Here is a 22,966-nt window from a genome sequence, read left to right on the forward strand (position 1 = left end):
CATTAGGCAGGACAAGAACAGAAAAGGGCCAGATGGTGGGGGCTTTGTATGCATCCTAGAGTCTGTAATTACTCTACAGGTGAAAGATTTTAAGTAGGGGGAAATGACATGGTCTAAGACCAGGAACACAGTGCTAGCAATTTTGTGATAAATATGAGAGGAGTAAGATTTAAAGCAAGGAGACCAATTTGAAGGTTGTTACACTATTCCAGTTGAGACAGGATAAGAGCTAAAGTAGTTATGGCAGTCTAGAGGTAGGAGAACTGCCTAATTCTCGACTTGTTCTACAGAAATAAAGCTAGAGAGAAGGCAAGGTATTATAAGGATGTATTTAAAACACAGATTAAACAAATTAATTAACTATCTCCAAAACATCATTACAATGCAATGAAGAAGACTGTGACCAAACCAAAAAAAATCAGCTGCTGTCGAGTTGATTCCAACTCATAGCGAGCCGATAGGATAGAGTAGAACAGCCCCATAGGGTTTCCAAGGCTTTAAAGAAGCAGATTGCCACATCTTTTCCCGAGGAGAGGTTTAGGTTAGCATCTGAGTGCTTAACCATTGTACCATCATTCCTCATTTTCTTTATGACAGTTATACCAATTCCTTTTCCTAAATCTCTACCCATAGTCTCTGGTTAGAAAACTCCAAGGCATTTAAAAGCTACATCTTAAATTAGGTGGTTTTGGCACATAACTAATTTCACCTCTTTTACAGGGTATTTGTTTTAGTATTTGGTGTAATCTATTTAAGAGTCACAGACCCTGCCCTCTACAGTGAAAGTATACATCTAATTAAACTCAAAGTGTGACCCTGGAAGATGATCCAAATATTGTAAGAATACTCTAATAGCCCAAAATGTTTTGGGAATGTTAGGTACTATCTTTCCATATTGTTTTGAATATATTTTTTTTAGAAACCCTGGTGGCATAGTAGCTAAGTGCTGTGGCTGCTAACCAAAGGGTCGGCAGTTCAAATCTGCCAGGCGCTCCTTGGAAACTCTATGGGGCAGTTCTACTCTGTCCCATAGGGTTGCTATGAGTCAGAATTGACTCGACCGCAATGGCATTACAGTTGGATTAAGTATTATTATTGTTTTAGGCAATTACAATTAACAATAAAGTTTTATTAATAATATCATCAGGTATTTGGAGGCATTTGGGTAATAGTACAGTCAGAACTATATGATATATGCCAGGCACCTGGAACTTAGCAGGTATTTAATCATGGCTTGTTGAATACTCAATATTTGTTGAATGTACTTGTCTGCTGAGTCCAGTATTTGAATACTTTGAAGACTGCTTCTCTTCTCTGCTGTTTATTGGTTCTGATGTCTCTGTCTCTGTGTGTGTGTGTCTCTCTCTCATCTTTCTGTTTGTTTTTTAACAATACCTCATAATTTTTATTGGATGTCAGATATTGTGGAATGTCTGATTTGGAAAAAGCACTGAAAAGAATGCAAGAGATTGTTGATCATGGGAATATAAAAAGGTAATGAGAGCCAAATGAAGGTTGGAAAATACAAATATGTGATACCATTCCAAGAAGATAAGCGATTTTCTCGAGCTCTACTTGGTAGCCTGGATGTAGGATGAGGAAGATAAATAGTTGCATTCAAGGCTGGTATTCTATAAGATGGCAGTGATGGAAAGACAAAGGACCAAGAAGATTGAGAATATTTACTAGGGAATGCTTGAAACGACTGGTCTTGTATTTCAGTCTGACAGCTGGTCAGAATATTAATGCTGGATTATTAAAAAATGCATGTGAATATATTCTAGTATCTCATCCTAAAACAAACTAGCAAACCCTCCTTTGACTCTCACACCTGCTTCCAGATAACATCCATTTCTCTTGCTTCTCTTCAAAGGCAAACTTCTCAAAATAATTGTGTACATTTTCTCAGCTCCTATTCAGGCTGCAATTCCAATTTGGTTTCTGTACTCATTCCTCCCTCTGAAAACTGTTCTTGTCAAGGTCGCCAAAAACCTTACACTGCTCAATGCAGAGAAGAGTTTTCCAATTTTCATCTTAATCAAAATTTCTGAGAAGCATCTGGCACAAATGCCACCCTCTGTAAGGTAGGCACTGTTGGCTTGATAATCCAACACCAATTTCTCCTTTTCTTGCCTCTACCATGAACCTGAAAACATTAAATAAAAGTAATCCATTACTACTGAAATAATTTTTTTCCTGAATTTTGGAAAGTAAATAGTCTGATTTGGGATGGTATTTGGTTTCCAATTCTCCCTTATAGCCAGGAAGTGACCAGGAAGTGGAAATACTTGGGGCAATGAGATTTAAATAGAAGTTTGCTGGTATTTCCGGAAGATTTTTACTTTTCTGAGAAAAAAATAAAGGCAAGACACAGATAGTATTGTCTCCTCCCCTTCTGTCAGCTTTCAATAAAAACTTTACAGCTAGACCATTACTATTCAACATCATATAAAAACCTTAAAGCCTATGCTATCTAGCTGTACCACTCTATGCTCCTTGTTGTTACCATCAGCAAACACCATGTTTATGCCTCATCATTCACGTTGAGTCCTGGCTCCCAATTCCAAGTCCTGTATATCCTTATAAATTTATATTACATTTAATTCAATTATTTAATTCTGTAGCCTTTCCATTCCTTGAAATCTTTGCCATTGCTACCTCCACCACTCTCTTTAGCTACACATTCTCCTGAGCATATCCTAGATCTTATCAGCTGGAATTACTGCACCTATTAAACATTAATTTCAGTATTTTCTGTTTGACTTCATCATCTCATCCACCCAGGTCTCTTGCACTTTAACTCTCTTATGTCTGATTTTATTACCTTGCTGCTATCTTCAGTCCCCTTACCACTATACTTTTCCTTACATAAATGGACCCTCTTGTATTAACTATTTAACAGTCAGCAAGTAATTATGAAAACCCTACACTGCGAGAGGAGCAGGGCTACAAAAACCAGGCAAATCTAGTCCAGCCCTCAAGCATCTTAAACCTACAGCAGGGGAGAAAGGTATCAATCCAGGAATCAAAAACAAAATTATTTAAAATTGTGATAACTTCTAAACAATGAACAAGCCACTGATTGAGAAAGAATAATGCAGGAGAGAAGGTGGGGCAGATCAAAGGCTTCGTCTAGGAGGTGATGTCTGAGCCAAGCCCTCAAGGATCAAAAAGGGTAGTTCGTGAAAGAGCATGCTGGGCAGAAAACGTTCACAAAGACCTCCCTCTCTGAGGGTCTCTGGGTCCTCCTCCCCAGCCCGTTCTTACTGCCTTGATCTCTCTCAGTCAGGCTCTTTTACATGACCCATCGTATTCTCCTTGCCCTCACCTTCTGTCTTCCCCTTTTCTTTTTCCCTCTTTTCCATTCGACTAGAATATAATGTGAAACTAAAGAATATTTACATTATTGGTTTTATTGGCTTACTTAAATAATTAATCTTTCTGCTTTCTTCTTTTTTCAAGTAGGCCAAATATATACATTTTTAAAAATAAATTTAAAAGAAAAATGGCTGAATTTAATTCTGTGCCACTCAATTGATTTTTTTCTTCATGAATCAGTATAATTTACTAGAAAGAAATGCAAACATTAATGGTTCGGTTGATGACAAATGAAATAAAGCTCAACTTCACTTAAGCACTTTCACAGTACTTTTCTAATACGTAAACTAAAACCAAATCTAACCTAACCAAATCTTATGGGACAGATATTTCCCTAAATATCTATCAAAAAAGGTTAGATACTATGGGTTTTTTCCCCTCTTCGATATATTATATATCTATCTGTTCAGAGGCTTAAACAGGTATAATTCGAACAAAATTCACAGCACCAAGGTGCTGGCCTTCTATGAAGTTCCACTAGAATGTTGTATTTATTAATATTAGCGCACAATATCTTTATAGCAACCATACCTTGTTGTCTTCCCAATAAAGTGCAAAACATTCATCTCCAGGTTTCCACATTTTTGTATACTCCATAGGAATAGATGATTCTATGACCTTCTCTGGTTTAATTGGCCCAGATCTTCTTTTGGGCCCACTATTATAAAATATCTTGTCATCATAGGGAGTAGCTGGGATGGGTCCTGCTGGCTTAATAGGTCCTACTCGCCTCCCCTTCAGTGGCATTTCTGTCTCTCCATTTGGAACACCAATGAAGCTATTAGTTCTGACAGGATTCTGGTGATCAGTATTTACATTAAAATGTTTTTCAATTTTTACACCACCAAAAGCTTCGTTATTCATTGTTCGTGCTTTTCTGTCATAAAAATGATCAGGATTTGCTGGTTGGTTTTCTCTTTTCCCACGTTTTTGATTATTATAATCTATGGATTCTTGAGGAAGCGGATCTTCTTTTGCCTCTGCATAGAATGGACCTTTTCCTGGTCTGCTTTGCATAGAGTTATCTCTTTTTTTAAAAGCACCACCATTGTACTGAGAGCTTGAAGGATATGAAGTATCTTTAGTTCTATCATATCTAGAATATGGTCTATCACATTTGATTCTCTCTTCAGCCCATACTTCAGATACTGAAGAAGTTGGTTTTTCGGAACCTCTGTTTCTAGGTAATCCACAGCCTTCGAAAACTGACTTTGAATTTTGGGTGTCTCTTTGGAAACGAGGAGGCTTTTCATTTCTTAGCTGCCTGGTATCATTTCGAGGAAGATGTCTTGGTTGGTTATTATCTCTTACTCCATTCTGTTCCATACTCGAAAATCTATGTTGTCCCTGATGAGGCTGCTGCGGCTGTGATTTAGGTTCTGAAAGGTAAAAGTATATTGCATGCATATTACAATAAAGGCTCAGCATTAACATTAATTCATTTAAAAAGCCTAAAAATTATTATATTAATGCAAAATTAGTGAACTGCTATCTTAACATCTTCCCACCTCATTATCTTAATCCCTCTCTCATTCCTTAGAGTACAATACTTTTAATGTAGACCTTCCCGGTTAGGCACCTTAAAAAAGTAAAGAAATGATATGGATCATAAAAACTGGTGGGTAATTCAAAGGCAATTTGTCCTTCTCTTTGAATATTTGTATTCTCAGAATATAGCTATATGTCCTATTTTGGTAATTCATTTCCCAAAACGTTAATGAAATAGAACTGTAAACTGCTAACTCAGAAGTTGCTATGAAACAGCGCAAGTACAATCCACGTTCAATTCCCTTCTGAATCCCGTTACAATACAGAAATGTATAACTCTCGCAGTCAGTCAAGCTCTAGCCTTAGCAATACTGTTCTTTCCCAATCTTTCTGGATATCTGTTTGGATTACAAATAGATATCATACTACAGAAAAGAGTTGATCATTATCTTAATCTAAGTAATTAAGTAAGAGCAGGCACTATTTGGAAATAAAAAAAAAGAAGGTTTGAAAAACTCTACTAAGCATAACAATGCAGACATTGTCAAACTTAAAACCAAAAGCAGTAACATGGTAAACATACTCATAGATATTTTTATGAGTCAGCATAGACTTGAAGGCAATGGGTACAGTATTTCCCATAGTGTTTTTTTTTATTCTATTTTAATTTTCACTGCATCATTTAGACTTTCTAGCTTCATTGTTTCCCACAGCTTATCTATAACATTATTACCAAAGACACTGATAGGTCTTTGGTGTACATGTCTCCTTTCTCATGTCATACACCATAATCAACATGCAGTCAGGGACGGTTCTTGTATTTCCTCAGTGTCACAAGAGGGGCGCTAAGACATTTTCCATGAGATTATTTCCTGCATGACAAGAAAATTATCCTCTTTGACCTCTAGGTACTAAATGCCAAAAGCACTCTCCTTTTTTTTAGTTCCCCAGTCACAGTGGCCACCAAAATGGTCCCCATACATTTCTAAACACCCAGGGGAGGCAAAAGGTATCAGATGAAATGCTTAGAACAACAGGGATAAAAAGAAGACGCTTAAAGCTTCCAGAGTGTCGAAACAGATCACAGATTAAAGATCAAGACTCAAAATAGCAATAAATTTCTCAACAGAACCACCAGAAGCTAGAAGCCAATCGAACAGGCTTAAGATACCTTTAAAATTGAGAGAAAAATATTTTCTAAGTAGAATTCTACATCCGGAGAAATTATTAATTGTGATAAAAGATAGACTGAGTATACAAAATCTCAAACACTAACCAAGACCATTTAAAGTTAAAGAATATTTTAAAAAATCACTTTTCTCCAAAAGCTTTGCTTCATAAACATAATACAAATATCACTTCTGAACAATTGTATTCAACATTAAATGTTTTTTAGACAGTAGAAAAATGGTCAACTTTATTTTCCACTGGCATTGTTCATTGTCCTGAGGTAAGGATTTTCAGGAAAGCAAGAATAATAGAAAATATAAAAAGTACATAAATTAACATTTTCAGCAGAAATAACGTTTGGTCATTTGTTCCAGAAATTATTAAAGAATAAAAACAGCAGTTTCTCATTCATGAATATCTACTGTATATTAGGCACCACACATTACCACTTTATATGCATTATCAATAGTCCCTAGGGTAGTCTTATGATACAGATGTTATGGGGTTTATTTAACACAGAGAGGTAAGGTATACTGTATAGTGAACTGAAGAAATTTTTCCGTTTCCAAAATATATCAAAAACAAAGGTATTTTATTTGCTGCCAACTAAGTTTGAATAGATAATTAGGAAGCAAGCTTTTCAGATGTGCTATGTTTAGGGATCAATTTTTCTTAAATTATTACAGTTAAGGCCCCTGACATCTATGATGGCAGGTAGAAATAAATTAGATAGTGAGAGTAACTCATATGCTAGACTACAGATAGGGGCTGAGTAACAGTATGTAGAGAATGAAGTCTTCAACTAGGTTTGGTAGGTGTGGGAGAATTTGATTTACTTGTTCCAGAGAAAAAAGGAAAGATTTCCTAACATACAATTTAAATTTCTGTGGGATTACAATGAAGAGCTGTATTAACAAAAATTACAAAGTTTCTTCCTTTGGTTCCAGACTCAATCTACCTATAGAATTCCTGGACTTTTCTATCAATCTGCCATAGTTCTCACCAACCTCTAATAGCTCCTTTACATACTCAATCACTCTCACCCACCAGCTCTGTTATATCAAAAGTACTACCCTAGAAAAGAGGGCAAAGGATTCAAATATGGCTTATTATTTTTAACAAAGAAACAAACAGGCTTACGGAAATGCCTGACGGGGGGAATATCATTCCACTTAACTCCTTTATTTTCAGTTTATTTAATGGATAATGTACATTAGACTACAGGGATAATAAAAACATTTCATTTCCTTTATTACGCTGACTCAACATGGTGAATCTTCTTTAAAAAATAAGAATAAAATAAACTCACTGAGGTAGAAGATAAAATCGTGCTTAAAAAAAAAAGATGGTTTTTATATACATCAATTTCATTCCAAAATGAAATAACAGTAAGCCAAAATGGCAGGGACTTAAACTCCCCACATTCAAATGTATCATCATTCTCAGGTTCCCTTAAACTCAATACCTTTTATCTAATGGTAGTTAAGTAATGAAGTCAGGTATAAAGGAAATATTTTGAAACTGAGCTTATCTTTGAAATAACTAACAGAACATACGCGATCACTAAACTATGGAAAGGACCATTTTAAATAAATTAAGGAGTATCTCCCTTATCAAATGGAGACACAGCTCCTCAGCTGTTCAGTCAGAATCTAGTTGCTCTCTACCACCTTTCTTGAAGAGACATGATTCCAAAACACATACGATACTGCTGACCTTCTGTTAGCAGCCATGGCTCTTTAACTACTATGCCACCGGGGTTTCCACACAATACTAATCAGCACCGTAGAAAACAAAACAAACATAAAACCAAACCAGTTGCTCTCAGTCTAATGTTGACTCAAGACGACCCCATTTGTTGTAGAGCAAAACTGCATTCCACAGGGTTTTCAAGGCTGTGGCCTTTCAGAAGCAGATCTCCAGGCCTTTCAGAAGCAGATCTCCAAGACTTTCACTCAAGGCACTCCTGGGTGCGTTCGAAACGGCAACCTTAATCAAGACCATAAGCCATGTCTGAGGTCACTCGAATAATATATACACCAAGATATTTTTCAGTCTAGGTAGCAAAATAAAATGAATTCTTGGATTTTTTTTAATGCTCCAAAGTGGAAAGATACTAAAAAAAAAAAAAGGCGGAAAAAAAGGAAATGGAAGATTAGCAAAAGTGACAGAAAAGTTAGAGTACCAAATGGATTTATCAAAAAATAGGCAAAGCTTTGAAAACACCTAAAAGATCAAAGTGATAAAAGCTCAAATGAGAAAACTAGTCAAAGAACACTGCAAGAGTTCAGTCTGACTTGAGATAAAATGTTCCTAGTATATCAGATCACCAGTTTCAAAATGGATGATGTTTACAAGATAATTGATTACAATGTTTTAATCCTCATGATTTGAAATGCAAGAATCATTAAGAATGGATTTATTAATTGCCACAAATCATTTGAGCCTATATATCAGTATGTGCTGAATTAATCAGACAGCTTAAAATATTAATACTTCTTTGCAGTATATCCATTCTCCAACAGCAGCTGTACCTGCATTTTATAGTAGGAAAATAGGTACATCTTGTTTCCCAAGACTATTCATTATATTCTGGGACACCTACCCAGACAGGGAGAGGCTTAACAGGTATTAAAATTTTACTATGTGCCAAACTCTGCATTAAAGGTCTTTTGCCTACATTACATCATGTAATTCTCACAACTACCTTGAAGGGCAATATTATTATCCTTATTTTACAAGTGAAGAAACAAAAGTAATGTGCCTCAGCTAAAGTCTGCAGCTAGAAAGTGTTGAAGCTAGGATTTAAACTCAACCCTAACTGAAGCCAAAGCCCATGACTTTTCCAGGATGCCAGATGGCCTGCCTGGAGAAACAAAGCAGAATGTAACCAAAAACATGCTAGCTACAATTTTATCACCTGCATCTGTTCACTTCTGGTGAGATGCAGAAATCACAGTCTCTTTCACATAATCTCTGATGAGCTGAAAAATAAATTTCGATACCAAGGACTGCCAGGCTCTGGTCTCAAATTAACAGTCTCTTTCCATTAATGCAGGCAAAAAAAAAAAAAAAAAACCCTATTAACAGCTGAACTGGTATTTAGAAGCTCACAGGCTGGCATTTCGCAAATCGCATAACGCATAGGATGCAACCTCCTCAGCCAGACTGCACAGGTTTATATCTGGCTCCGCCACTACTAATTCCGCAATCTTAGGCAAGACATTGAACTTTTCTGAGCCTCATTTGTACAGTAATAGCTTCTACCCCATAGGATTAACTGAGAATATATATAAAGCACTTAGAATTGTACCTGGCTTTAATAAGTACTCAAGTAAAGCAGTTTAAGATCCTTGCTGCTAACCAAAACATCAGCAGTTCAAATCTACCAGCTGTTCCTTGGAAACCGTATGGAGCAGTCCTACTCTGTACTATAAGGTTGCTATGAGTCAAAATAGATTTGATGGCAACAGGTTTGGTTTTTTTTTTTGTTTTAAATGTTAGCTGACATTGTTATTATTAGTAGTATCACAATTATGCAAACAATCAAAATTAATTACAACAGAGAAAACCAGTACTTGGATGATATTATGGACTGAATTGTGTCCCCCCCAAAATGTGTGTCAATTTGGCTAGGCCACGATTCCCAGTATTGTAGGGCTGTCCACCATTTTCTGATCTGATAATTCTGTGTTATAAACCCTGACCTCTAGGATGTTAACGAGGCAGGACTCAATCTACAGGGTTAGGTTGTATCTTGAGTAAATCTCTTTTGAGATATAAGACAGAAGCAAGGAGAGACAAGAGGGGCATCATTACCACTAAGCAAGAATAGCCAGAAGTGGAGTGCATCCTTTAGACCCAGGGTCCCTGCACTGAGAAGCTCCTATACCCAGGGGAAGACCGATGACAAGGACCTTCCTCCCGAGAGGGCAGAGAGAGCTGGAGTCCTGAATTCAGACTTCTAGTCTCCTAAGCTATGAGAGAGTAACCTTCTGGTTGTTAGAGACATTCACTTGTGGTATTTCTGTTTTAGTGGCACTAGGTAACTAGACAGATGATAAGGTGCTTCCCTACTCACACATCCCCACCACCACCAATCTTTATCTTCAGGATCCTTAGTTTTAGTTTTTTTTATTTTCCCTTGTTGAAAGCAAGGCAGGAAGAATGCTTTAATAAAAACCCTTTATCATCGAACTATAATTTATATACCATTAAGATATATAAAAAAATTAAAATTATATTCTAATACTGTTTTATAACCAATTTTTCCCTTAAAATATCTTACGAACATACTCCAGATAATAAAATTTCTTCTATATGCCATTTAAGATTTTTCTATATTAAAAAATATTAGAAATATTTTAAAAGTAGAAATTACCCATAATCCTGTCATTACAAAACATATAGAATAAAAATTCCATCCTCTGCCAATTCAATCCCTCCCCTAGAGGTAGTCACCATTAACAGTTTCAAGTTACTCTTTGTTTTTATATGATTTCTACAAATATAGCTATACACATTTCATTTAGTTTTATCGCAAAAGAAGAGAAATGGAATCATGCTACACCTCATGGGCGGCAATATGCTTTTAAATTAACACTACATTACAGGGTCGCTATGAGTCAGAATGGACTCGATGGCATACAACAAGTACAGCATGTCATTTAATATCATATGCTTCTTTTAATTAAACAAGACTACTTTAAACATTATTACAGAGTAACCAGGTGATGGGTAGGGTCTGAGTCTTACTCAGCATTGTTTTCTCCAGTACCTAGTAACTATATAAGGTCCCTGGGTAGTGCAAACAATTTGTACTAGACTATTAACATTAAAGTTTGGCAGTTTAACCCACCCAGTGGTGCTGTGGAAGAAAGGCCTGGTCATCCGCTTCTGTAAAAATTACAGTAAGGAAAACCCTATGGAGCAGCTCTACTCTGTAACACATTAGGTTGCCATGAGTCAGAATCAACTTAAGAGCAATGAGTTTTATTTTGTTACTATAGAATCAGGCAAACAGATGGCACTCAGTAAATACATGCTGAAAGAAAAATTACAAAAAACACTAAGAATGGAATGAGTCCCCAGGTTTATAATTACCACCTGTCTAACACTGTCATCTGGGCTTAGCTAAGGATACAACAGTGAAATAGAAAATGTACTTATCCATCTTGCCTTCTGTACAGGTTTGCATCAAAGTGCACTGATGCAGATTTAGACTGAGCTCGATTACGGAAAAAGACCACGTAACATACAAAAAAGGAAGCTTATAAAAAGCCATCTCTGATTTTTCCTAAAGAATACTAGGCTGAAAACCAAATAAATTACTTCTCCCACTTCACAGTAATGTGACTTTGACAAAGTCACAAAGGGTCCCAGTTTCCTTATCTGTAAAGTGTGAATGATGCTTATCAGAGGATTATGGTGAAGATTCAATTTGAAAATGTATGTAAAATTGCTTTCTCATGGGTCAATACAGGATTTTTGGAATTAGACTCACTTGGAATTAAATCCCAGTCCTACCACTGAGCAGCTGCGTGACTTTGCCAAACGGAACGATGCTGTTTTCCGCTTTCGTTCATTCAGTTATTATAGCTACTGAGTATTGACCACAGACCGGCGTAAGCGCTGTTCCAGTCACTACCTGTGAAGCAGCGGGTAACACGTATAACCTTTCTATCCTGTGGCACTTCAGTTGTAATGGGAAGAGACAGACAACACGCTAAGTAAACACTGCAAATTACGATAAAGCTTATGAAGGAAGTTGTCTGCTACGATAAAGCTGGGAGGAACAGGGTACCCCAATTTAAAGGAAAAACTTCCGTGAGGAAGCCGTGCTTGAGTGGAGTCTTAAAGAAGGAGGAGAAATTGGGAATGCAATGACAGTAGGGAAGATATTCTAAGCAGAAGGAACCACATACACAAAGGCCCTGGGCTAGAAACCTGCTTCATGAGATATGTTCCTGAACAATCCTTTGCAGGGAAAATTCTAAGTAAAAATATTTCGTTGTTAGTTGCTGTGGAGTCAGTTCCAACTCACGGCGACCCCATGTGTGCAGATCAGAGCTGCTTCATAAGGTTTTCATGTCTGTGACCTTCTGGAAGCAGATCATCAGGCCTTTCTTCCGCAGCACGTCAGTGGGTTCAAACCACCACCCTTTCCACTACTGGTTGAGCAATTAACTGTCTGCACCACCCAGGGAGCCAAATAAAACATAATCATCATTAATTATTAATTATAAAGAGAAAAGTGTTATATATTCCCATGCCCCAAAATTGATGTCTATTATACCAAAAAAACCCCACCAAATTCCAGGAAAAAACTGGACATAAGAATTAACGTTAGTTATAAACTAACTTGATATATTAACTAACTACTTGATATATAGTTGTTTTCCTGTTCTCATTAAATCCTTTCTTAGCTATGACACATCTCATACTTAACACTAAGCTCACAAGTAAACATATTTATGATACTCAGTGTTCATAAAATTAATTTTTAATGTTCCAAGCCCTCTTAAAAAGAAAAAAGTAGAGAGAAAAGTCAATGAAAAATGAGAGGGCATAAAACACACAATCTTTGCTGCTATAAGTGAACAAACTGCGAGAACTCTGAGAAACGCTTAATGCCACACATTATCAACAATACAACCACAAAGATGCCCTTCTCCAGCCATGCTCACAAGGCATGAGAAATCCAAGCAGTTCCTTACAAATTAAAGAAAAAAAAAGACAAAAATCTCTTAAGCCAAAGTTGGAGAAGTAAAAACAAAAAACATTACCTCAGCATATGATTATATTATTACCCCCCTTTTTACAGACAATGAAGTTAAAGGCCCAAAGTCACACAACTAGCACAGGGTTGAGCTGGGATTAACCAGTCAAGCTCGCAGCTGTTAGCCATTCTGTGCCTTCTCAACCAACAAAGCAACCATTAACGCTAAAACAAAAACAAACCCACTGCCGTCGAGTCAGTTTTAACTCATAGCAACCCTACAGCTCAGAGTAGAGCTGCCCCATAGGGTTTCCAACGAGCGGCTGGTAGATTTGAACTGGCAACCTTTTGGTTCGCAGTCGAGCTCTTTAATCACTGCACCACCAGGGCTCCACCGTTAACTCTGGAATCATTAAATCATTAAAGACCACATCATTGTGAGTTACCTTTAGTATTTCTTCATGGAAATCTGATTAGAATTACCAGAATAATAAAAATCTTTTTTGCCAGGTATAAAAAAAGCACTAATTGTTCCATTAGATGAGAATACATCTGTCTGAGTAATTTGGGTGATTTTCTTCCTTTTCCCTCCTTACAAAAAAAAAGCAAGAATATAGTTATTTCAAATTACATACATAAAATATGCCAATTTGATTGGACAAATTTTAATTTCTCTTACCCTTCTAAAAATGTTACAAACAAAATTATGTGATGCTCTCTTCAGAAGACGCTTCTAGCCAGAGTTCTGCCTTTTCTCCATTCTTTACTAACAATTATTCTAAAACAGAGCTTTGCTTCCCGGTAAAAGTAGTAAGTCTTGCTCTGAACATTTTTTAAATTTATTATGAACATGCACACATCCATGCCTGCACAATGCCTACAGGTGCCCCAGGCTGCTTCCGTCAGCCCTCTCCTCGGGTATATCACCTTAGATTTCAATTCTTCTGGGAGGTCCTTCTTACCCAGCTCCCATTAAGACAGTCAGGCACCCCTCCTGTGCCACGGTAACCTCCCAAGTAGTACCACCAAACAGAACTGTCCAAATCTCTCTCCCTTGCTAGATGTTAAGATCCCTGAGCTGTGTTTTGTTAACCAATATACCCTTTCTAGCACAGTGCCTGGCACATGATAAGCCCCCAACTGATACTGTAGAATGAATAACTGGACCTCTTCCATCATTTCCCAGAACAAATATGGGTTGCTTCACCAACAAAAACCAATTGATTTTTAAAATACAACTTATTCATAATTACTGTCTACCCATGCCACCAGAGATGTAAAACCTCTTATGGTCCTTAGTCTCTGTGCTTTCACGATAACTTCAAGAGGAAAAACGTTATCTGTGTCAGCCCTGTTAGGGAAAATTAACACATGAGATGAAGACATGGGATATGGTGACATTTCTTTGCAGATTCCATCATGTTCCTTGTAGCTGGCTGTATCTGATCTTAGCATCACAGCTCTTAAACCTAAATGCCGTAACATCCAAAAATATAAAGAACCACTGCTTATTTCCTTCCTTTCAAGCAAGCTTGGTACATAAATAAGTACTTCTAGTCACACTTCTCTGCTACAAAACTTGTCAAATCGGATTACTTTCACCTGCCTAACATGTCCTGTACATAAAATAATACAGGAGTTGTTTAAGCGAATGTAGCACTACACTCTTCTGTCATTCCCACATGACTCACTGCCATTGATGCCTCCAACTCAACTGCACAGAGGTGGGGTTGGGGAAGTCAGGGAGAGCGTCATTGTTGATAAAGCTGGCATTTATGCATGAAACGCTAAACTCCAGGGTCAAAAACTATCTAAAAATAAAACCTGTGTTGTTTTTGCTTTAATTCAAATACGAATGTTTAATGAAAAAAAAAAAAACTAGAAAAAATGAAAACTAAACATACAGCATTGTCATTTATTATCAAACTTGCAAAAACTGAAAGGATGATGTATCAGAATAATTGAAAATGGCATACAAAAGGCCTCAGTCAAGTGCAAATGTGATATTTAACTTGTGTAATCTTTCCCTCCAAGCTAAATACTATCTTTCAGGATCACGAACTTCTTGTTTCTGTAACACATGGGAAGGGCACAGACGGAACAGCCTGCCTCTGCTCTATGATGTCTGGGGCCTCTACTAGTAAGATGCACAGGTTGGGAGTACTCAACAGCGAGTGCTGGAACCATCTGAAGTTCCAATCACTAATACGTCCAGTGCTTGGGAAGACTGGAAAATTAGGACTATTAACTGGGGGCCCAACTTGTTGCCTCTTCATGTAACCTTTATGTACATAATAGATGTTCAGCTTCCTCACAGCATGGTTGCCTCAGAGGTGACAGATGTATAAATTTGGAGACTATATAAAAACACACATCATATTTCTGTTATGTCTCTCCTTTAAGCAGTTCTTAAATTGTCACAGGTATATTAAGCCCCACTAGTATTAAAGTGTTTGTTCCTTAAAGCCATATTCTTGTCCTCCATTATTCCAATCGATCAGCTATACAGGGAAATGTAATGTTATTAGATACAATTAGACATAAATATATACCACACTCAACATAAGTGATCCTTTTTTGAGGAAACCCTTCACAAGAACATCAAGCCTAACACATATGCATATTCTTTCTCTCTCTCTCTTCTTGACCTAGTTTCCTGCCTTTCCAAATAAGCTATTACCATTATACTATGTTTCCTTCCTGCAAACTCTATTCTTCAGTCCTCAGAATTCCAGCTGGGGATCTACAAGCCAAACTATCTAAACTGACTTGAAATTTGATTCAAAGAAAATTAAAAAAAAATCCATCAACTATCAAAGTCTGCAATTTGATCTGAAGTACCCATCAATCATTAATATTGTCTTTACATCTGCTAGCATCTAAATATACTATTATATCTAGATATTATGTGGCATTTGGAATTATACAGTTCTGTTAAGCAAGATAAATGCTACTTCTCAAAAAATCCACAAAGAGAGAGTAATGGAAAGCCAAAAACACAGCATATGTAGTGTAGTCTGAATTCTGTCCTGCCAAAGAGAAGAGCCAATTCAGTATTTTAAGCAAGGGGGTTGTTGTTGGGTGCCGACTCACAGCACTCCATGTGATAAAGTAGAACTGTGCCATAGGAGTTTTTTGGCTGTAATCTTTACGAAAGCAGATTGCCAGATCTTTCTCCACAGAGCCGCTGGTTAGCAGCCGCACGCTTAACCATTGCACCACCATGACTCCTAGAAAAGGGGTAGGCAGGGTCAAATTTGTGTTTCAAAATATCATTGGCGGCAATATGAAGGGTGGGATGATTAAACAGTAGAGTGAGTGGAGCAGTAACAACCATAAAATACAAGTGGTTACATAGGTAGATATGTATGCATATATGTGTATAGAAAGGTATATGTGTGTACAAATGTGTACATGTATATGTGTATCTGTAAGCATACGTGCATACATGTTTGTGTGTGCTGCACATATGTTCATATATATAATAAAGGACACAGGGGGCACAGTCACAGGTACTTACTTCCCAGATGTAACCAAACGCTTCACAAGATTGGTTTACTGAGCTTAAAGGCTTAGGACCATAGTTTTGTGGAACAAACAGCTCAACTGGCACAACACAGTCCATAAAGTTTATGTTCTACATCCTGGTTTAGTAAGGAGTATCTGGGGTCTTAAAAGCTTGCAAGCAGCCATCTAAAATACAACTACTAGTTATGGAGCAAATGAGAAAGAAGGAAACCAAACACTCAAAGAAGAAACTAGTCTACAGGACTAACCACCTACTTGAACCACAACCTCATCTATCCTAAGTCCAGAAGAACTAGATGGGCACAGCTACCACTACCAACCATTCTGACTAGGAACACAATAGATGGCCCTGGAGAAAATTATAGAACAAAACCCAAATTCTTTTTAAAAAGGGTCAGACTTAACTGGACCAGTTGAGACTAGAGGACTCCCCAGGTCTATTGCCCTGAGATACCCTTTAAACTTTGAACAGAAACTACTCCCAGGGGTCACCTTTCAGTTAAATAGCAGATTGGCTCATAAAATAAACAAAATCACCCATCAGTACTGTGCTCCTTAAAGAAAAAAAAAAATCATCTTATGAAACCAAATAGTCAACATTTACCCTAAAGCAAAGATGAGAAGGTCAGGCGGATGGAGGCAGGGAAGCTATATTAATGGAAATGGGACAATCAGAATGGAAATGAGAATGTTAACACAATGTGGAAAATGTAACCAATGTCACAGAACAATATGTATAATAAAAAACAAAAACCAAACTTTTGCCGTCGAGTTGATTCTGACTCATAGCAACCCTATAGGACAGAGTAGAACTACCCCATAGGGCTCCCAAGGAGTGGCTGGTGGATTCCAACTGTCAACCTTTCGGTCAGCAGCCGAACGCTTAACTAATGCGCCACCAGGGCTCCAAACAATATGCATATAAGTTGTTAAATGGGAACCTAATTTGCGGTGTAAACTTTGACCAAAAACACAACAAAGCATCGAAAAAAAATAGTGGAGGGTTGATGAGGACCTCAAGTAAGGCAGTGGGGGTGGACATGAAGAGATGATGAATGTAGGATGCTGTAACTGCTAGTAATAGTGATGATGATGATGATGGCAGGAACTATCACATGGAGGCCTATATGCCATGCACTGTGCTTAGCACTTTGTATGCATTATCTCATTTGATCTTAACAACCCTCCAATGATTCTTGCTACCCGATAAGGTAGTTGCTGTTTACTACTTTTCCATTTCTTGAAGAAACTAACCTTTAAAAGATTATGTAACTGCCCAAGGACATACACCAGTAAATACAAGATTTGTGAGTTAAAGTAGTGACATAATTGGTTTATTTAACTGCCCCCAGCATCCTGAGAAATATTTTTTTTAATTACCTTTTACCCCATATTAGAGATGAAGACTGGACATCAGGAGCTGTAGTGCTTTCTCTGAGTCTTTCGGGCTCCTATTCCAGCTACACACCAATGCCATACACACCCAGCGGGAAAAACTCAGTTGAGCTGAGGGGATCAATAATTGTATGACGAAAAGTATTTACCTTTCCCCTAAAAATGTTGCTTGCAAAATTGAGATGTATCTTTTAATTAGCATATATTTATACGTCATTATGTCATATACATTGGCTTTCTGTTTTACCTAGAGGTACCTGGGCCAATCTTTGCTATCACATGAAGACAGTCAGTCAACATACAGACAGCAGAATTCAGAGATACAGGAAATCTTTCCAGTTATATGAATCAATAAATTCCTTTTTTGCTTATTTGGGTTCCTGCCACTTGCATCTTAAAGCACACTAATACAGAAACTGACGCCAGGACAGAATCTAAAATGTGAAACTTGTTTAGTAGAGGAAGGGTGCAGGGCATTGCAAAGTTCCCTCATCCCTAACAGGAAGCTGGCAATTCTTGTTCTGCAAAGTTAAACTGCAGCCCGTTTGTCTAAGACCATCTGACTAATGAATCTGATGCTTTAGAAGACTTGGTATGAAAATGTCAGGATAATGAAAAGTGTCAGTTACTTCTGACAGCCTTCAGTAAAAGTCCCACAAGAAAGAGACAAGCTGTTCAGTTTGAAAGCAGAGATGATAAGGTTGCAACTAGCCACGAGAGGCTCTTTCCAACTCTAAGCCAAAAAGAGAATCAGTTAATCCTGTCCCTTAAAGGATTACAGAATTCTATGTCCCACTGAATAAAAGAAGGCAGGGAGGAAACATAGTGGTAGATGAGACTGGATATGGGAAAGCAGGAGCGTGATCACTTACAGCCTTCTCCAACATTTATGAACGTCTTGAGTTCTTTAGCTCTTATGTTTGTATAATTTGAATCAACATTTTTATTTAAAAAATCTCTACTATTTGGATTTTGTTCATCTTTTTCTAAGTGTTTGCACTTTACATAATTGGGCCATACTATGTATTCCACTTTCCAAAATTTTGATACAAAATTTGAAAAACAAAATAAAAGTAATCACACATACTTAATTTATAAAATAAGCTATACCAACAAGGGGAGTATAAATTTGGGACAGTTATTCTGCCCATTTTTTTAATAAAGTCTTTATTCCTCAATCAGAATATCTACAGATAGCAAATTAAGGTTGGCCTGTTGTTATACACAGAAAGCTAAACCAGTAAAGTTATTGTCTCGAGGTATCCCTTCTCCCTACTATCAGGCCAACCTGCTATCAGCTCCCGCGACAATGGAAAGAACCAAATCCACTTGTTCTGTCCTCAGGTGAAACTTAAAATACATATTCCCATTAGCCATTATTTCAAATGGTAGTTACATATCACTGAAGTGACAATATTGACATGAAAATATACTTAAGGTATATTTCAATATTAAAATCTGACTTTTGAGTTCGCCTAATAATCTAGCCATCAATTATAATATCTATTCTATAATATCAAATTACAACAATCTATATATAAGAGGTGTTTTGAACACAATCTTATCATAAATTGATCCAACCAAATCTTCCCAAACTGACATCAAGTCATTGTACGTTACATAGAACACTTTAATTAGTGAATACTCTTGGAAAACAGCATAATCCAACCTCACTTTTTCAGACTATTGATACAAATTTTAACTAGAATCACATTAAATCCAGTTTAAAGATACGACAACAAAAAAGTTAATGCGAAGAGAAAAGTTCTAAGAAAAGTAGATGCGATAATCAATTATCTCTGATGGAACTTTTATAAAAATCAGATATAAATATAAAGAAGTAAGAACATTCTTTGCTCATTTAGAGAAAATAAAAATATTATGAAAGTCAGTATGTTATTAATCTGGATTAAACGTGTTAGAAAAAGCCACATTCTTAAGAGAGAGACTTCTTTTTCAACAAACCTGACATGTTACACAGAATCTGATAGGACAGAACCAAGTCCACGTAGCTCTAGACTTAGCTAATTATTCTGGGTAATAAAACTAAACGAAATCCTCAGAAAACTTATATGGATACAAATAATTGAAGCACAGAAGTTGCTTTATTCAACTAAATTAGAAACAAAAATCTGAAGACTCAAAATACATAACTGAATCAGAATTACTTCCTTGCAATATCAGTGTTCTCTGTAACAGTTCTGTACAATGATGCTAAAGATATGAACGTAAATAAAATTTATAAGATCATAACTCTTCATTAGCTATCCAGAAGGCATTTAACCACTGAACACTACGAAGACTCCATTGTCAAAAGCTTTCTAGGTTTTCCCTACAAAAATGCTCAACATTTTTTCCCATCAATGAAGAGTTAATTTTGGAACATAAGACATGGAACAATGACCAAAGGAAGGCCAAAGTAGAGATTCAATGTTACAAAGGTAAAAGTGTATTATGGGCTTTAATTTCAATTAAAACACACACACACACACACACACAATACTAAATCATAAAAGAAGCATAAAAACAATTCCATAGTTTACCCCAACCGTTTTTTTTTTTTTTTTACTATTAACCAGTTCACCTAGAATACTGTATCTATGAGGGTGAACCAAGAGAACATAAAAGACATCCACAAGCACAATAATTGTCTGTCTATATAAAATAAAAACAAAAAAATAAACAGTTGCCATTGAGCCGATTCCAACTCATGGGGACCCCATGTGTTACAGAAACACTCCATAGGGTTTTCTTGGCTATAATCTTTACAGATCAGATCACCAGTCCTTTCTTCCATGACATCACTGAGTGGGTTCAACTATCAACCTTTAGGTTAGTAGTTGCCTGCAAACCATTTGTACCACTCCGGGACCTTCTGTCTACTTACGTACACATATCAATTTACTGTTTAGCCATTTGTGCCCACGTATGTTATCATCACCAAAAATGATGTCAACGCCATTAAAGAGAAAGTTTAGGATTAGAAAAGTTGCCACTGACCAAATCAGCTTCTGGTCAGACAAAAATTTACAACAGTGAAATAGCAAATCAGCAGTGTTTTCAAGTCTGATTGAAGTATGCAGTAGCCATTGAAAACAACTGACTGGTCTTATTTTGGAATATAACTTTGAAATAAAAGACTTTTATTATTACCGATTACAATAATGCCAAATCATGTCTTATCACTATATTCATGATAGCTTCTTCTAAGCCCTTACATTCTGCTGTTCAGCACTGTTTCAGTTTACACCAAGTAAATGATAAAATCCTTTTTAACACTATTCTTACCACTCTTTAATTTGTGGTGTGTTCTCTTTCACAAACTAAATAGTAAGCTTCTTTGGGGTGAGAGCTACAATATCTACCTATTGTCTTGAATTTTGAGAATAAAGGATTTTGTTGTATTTTGTATCCCTAACACTTGTCACATGACCTAGTACACACAAATACAAAATAAAATTCTACATTTAAGGAATGAAGAATTCCCTACAATACGTCCAATTGAGTTGCTGTTGTGTGCCGTATCGAGTCAATTCTGACTCACAGTGACCCTACAGGACAGAGTATAACTGTCCCATATGGTTTCCTAGGTTGAGAATCTTAATCCTTATCAGTAACAAGAACCAAGGGTACTTGTCATGGATTGAATTTGTTCCCCCAAAATATCTGTCAACTTGACTAGGTCATGATTCCCAGTATTGTATCATTGTCTACCATTTTGATATCTGATGTGATTTCCTTATATGTTGTAAATCCTACCACTATGATGTTAATGAGATGGATCAGCAAGGCAGTTATATTGATGAGATATACAAGATTAGACAGTGTCTTAAGCCAATCTCTTTTGAGATATAAAAGAGAGAAGCAAACAGAGAGACATGGGGGCCTCACACCACCAAGAAAGCAGCGCCTGGAGCAGAGCGCATCCTTTGGACCTGAGGTTCCTCCACTGAGGTGCTCCCAGACCAAGGGAAGATTGATGACAAGGACCTTCCTCCAGAGCCAACAGAGAGAGAAAGCCTTGTCCTGGAGCTGACACCCTGAATTTGGACTTGTAGGCTACCAAACTGTAAGAGAATAAATTTCTCTTTATTAAAGCCATCCACTTGTTATAGCAGCAGTAGATGACAAAAACTGAAGGAAGGAGCCCAAGCTGCACTAAGGGTGCTGGCGACAAACATGGAATATAACCTATGACCTTTATAAATTTATGAATTCAGGAAACTGTAAATACTTGAACAAGCTCTGAAATTTTCTCCAAATCAAGAGTTACACGTTCCTGTGATTAACATACAATAAAAACTAATACCCCTTTCAACTTACATTAGAATTTTCTGCCATACTTGGTAGCCATTATTCTCAGAGAAGCAAAATTTTTATTCTTCCCTCAAAGTACTTTATGGTATGGTCTTCCTTGTAGGAATACAGATATTAACCAGCTAGTAAGACTATTATTCAGATTTACGCACCAACCACTAATGCCAAAGATGAAGAAATTGAAGATTTTTACCAACTTCCGTAGTCTGAAATTGATCAAACATGAAATCAAGATACATTGATATTTACTGATGATTGGAATGCAGAAGTTGGAAACAAAGAAGAAGGATTAGTTGTAGGGACATATGGCCTTGGTGACAGAGAAACGATGCTGGAGATCTCATAATAGAATTTTGCAAGACCAACAACTTATTCATTGAAAACACCTTTTTTCAGCAACATAAATGGCAACTATACATGTGGATCTCACCAGATGAAAAATACAGGAATCAAATTGCCTACATTTGTGGAAAGAGATGATGGAAAAGCTCAATATCATCAGTCAGAACAAGGCCAGGCGCTGACTGAGGAACAGACTGTAAACTGCTCATATGCAAGTTCAAGCTGAAGCTGAAGAAAATCAAAACAAGTCCAAGAGAGCCAAAGTATGACTCTGAGTATATCCCACCTGAATTTAGAGACCATCTAAAGAATAGATTTGACGCACTGAACACTAATGAACAAAGACCAGACAAGTTGTGGGATAACATTAAGGACACTCACATGAACAAAAAAATAAGACTAAAATGGATGCCAGAAGAGACTCAGAAACTTGATCTTAAACACAGAGTAGTCAAGGCAAACAGAAGAAACAATGAAGTAAAAGACCTAAACAGATTTCAAAGCAAAGTTCAAGAAGACATTTTATTAACACGATATTCTGTATTTACAAACATATTCTAATTTTCTGTTCCTCAGAAGTAAACCTGTCTAACAGTGATGTTAGGGTTTGAGTGTAGTATTCAGATACTT

The 22,966-nt window shown here is 36.8% G+C and overlaps 1 protein-coding gene across 7 annotated transcripts in view; it reads right to left on the bottom strand.

Moving 5' to 3' along the window:
- Window positions 1–22,966, bottom strand: part of TDRD3 (tudor domain containing 3) — a 221,665-nt gene that overhangs the window by 41,510 nt on the left and 157,189 nt on the right. For all 7 annotated transcript variants that reach the window (XR_010318188.1, XR_010318187.1, XR_010318186.1 and 4 more), the window contains exon 11: window positions 3,910–4,757. Coding sequence is in view for 1 of the 7 variants with exons in the window: in XM_064270056.1 (XP_064126126.1) it covers window positions 3,910–4,757 (848 nt within the window). In the remaining 6 variants the exon portion in view is untranslated. The remainder of the gene's footprint in view (window positions 1–3,909; window positions 4,758–22,966) is intronic.

Source organism: Loxodonta africana, chromosome 17 (assembly GCF_030014295.1).
Source record: "Loxodonta africana isolate mLoxAfr1 chromosome 17, mLoxAfr1.hap2, whole genome shotgun sequence".
Lineage (NCBI taxonomy): Eukaryota > Metazoa > Chordata > Mammalia > Proboscidea > Elephantidae > Loxodonta > Loxodonta africana.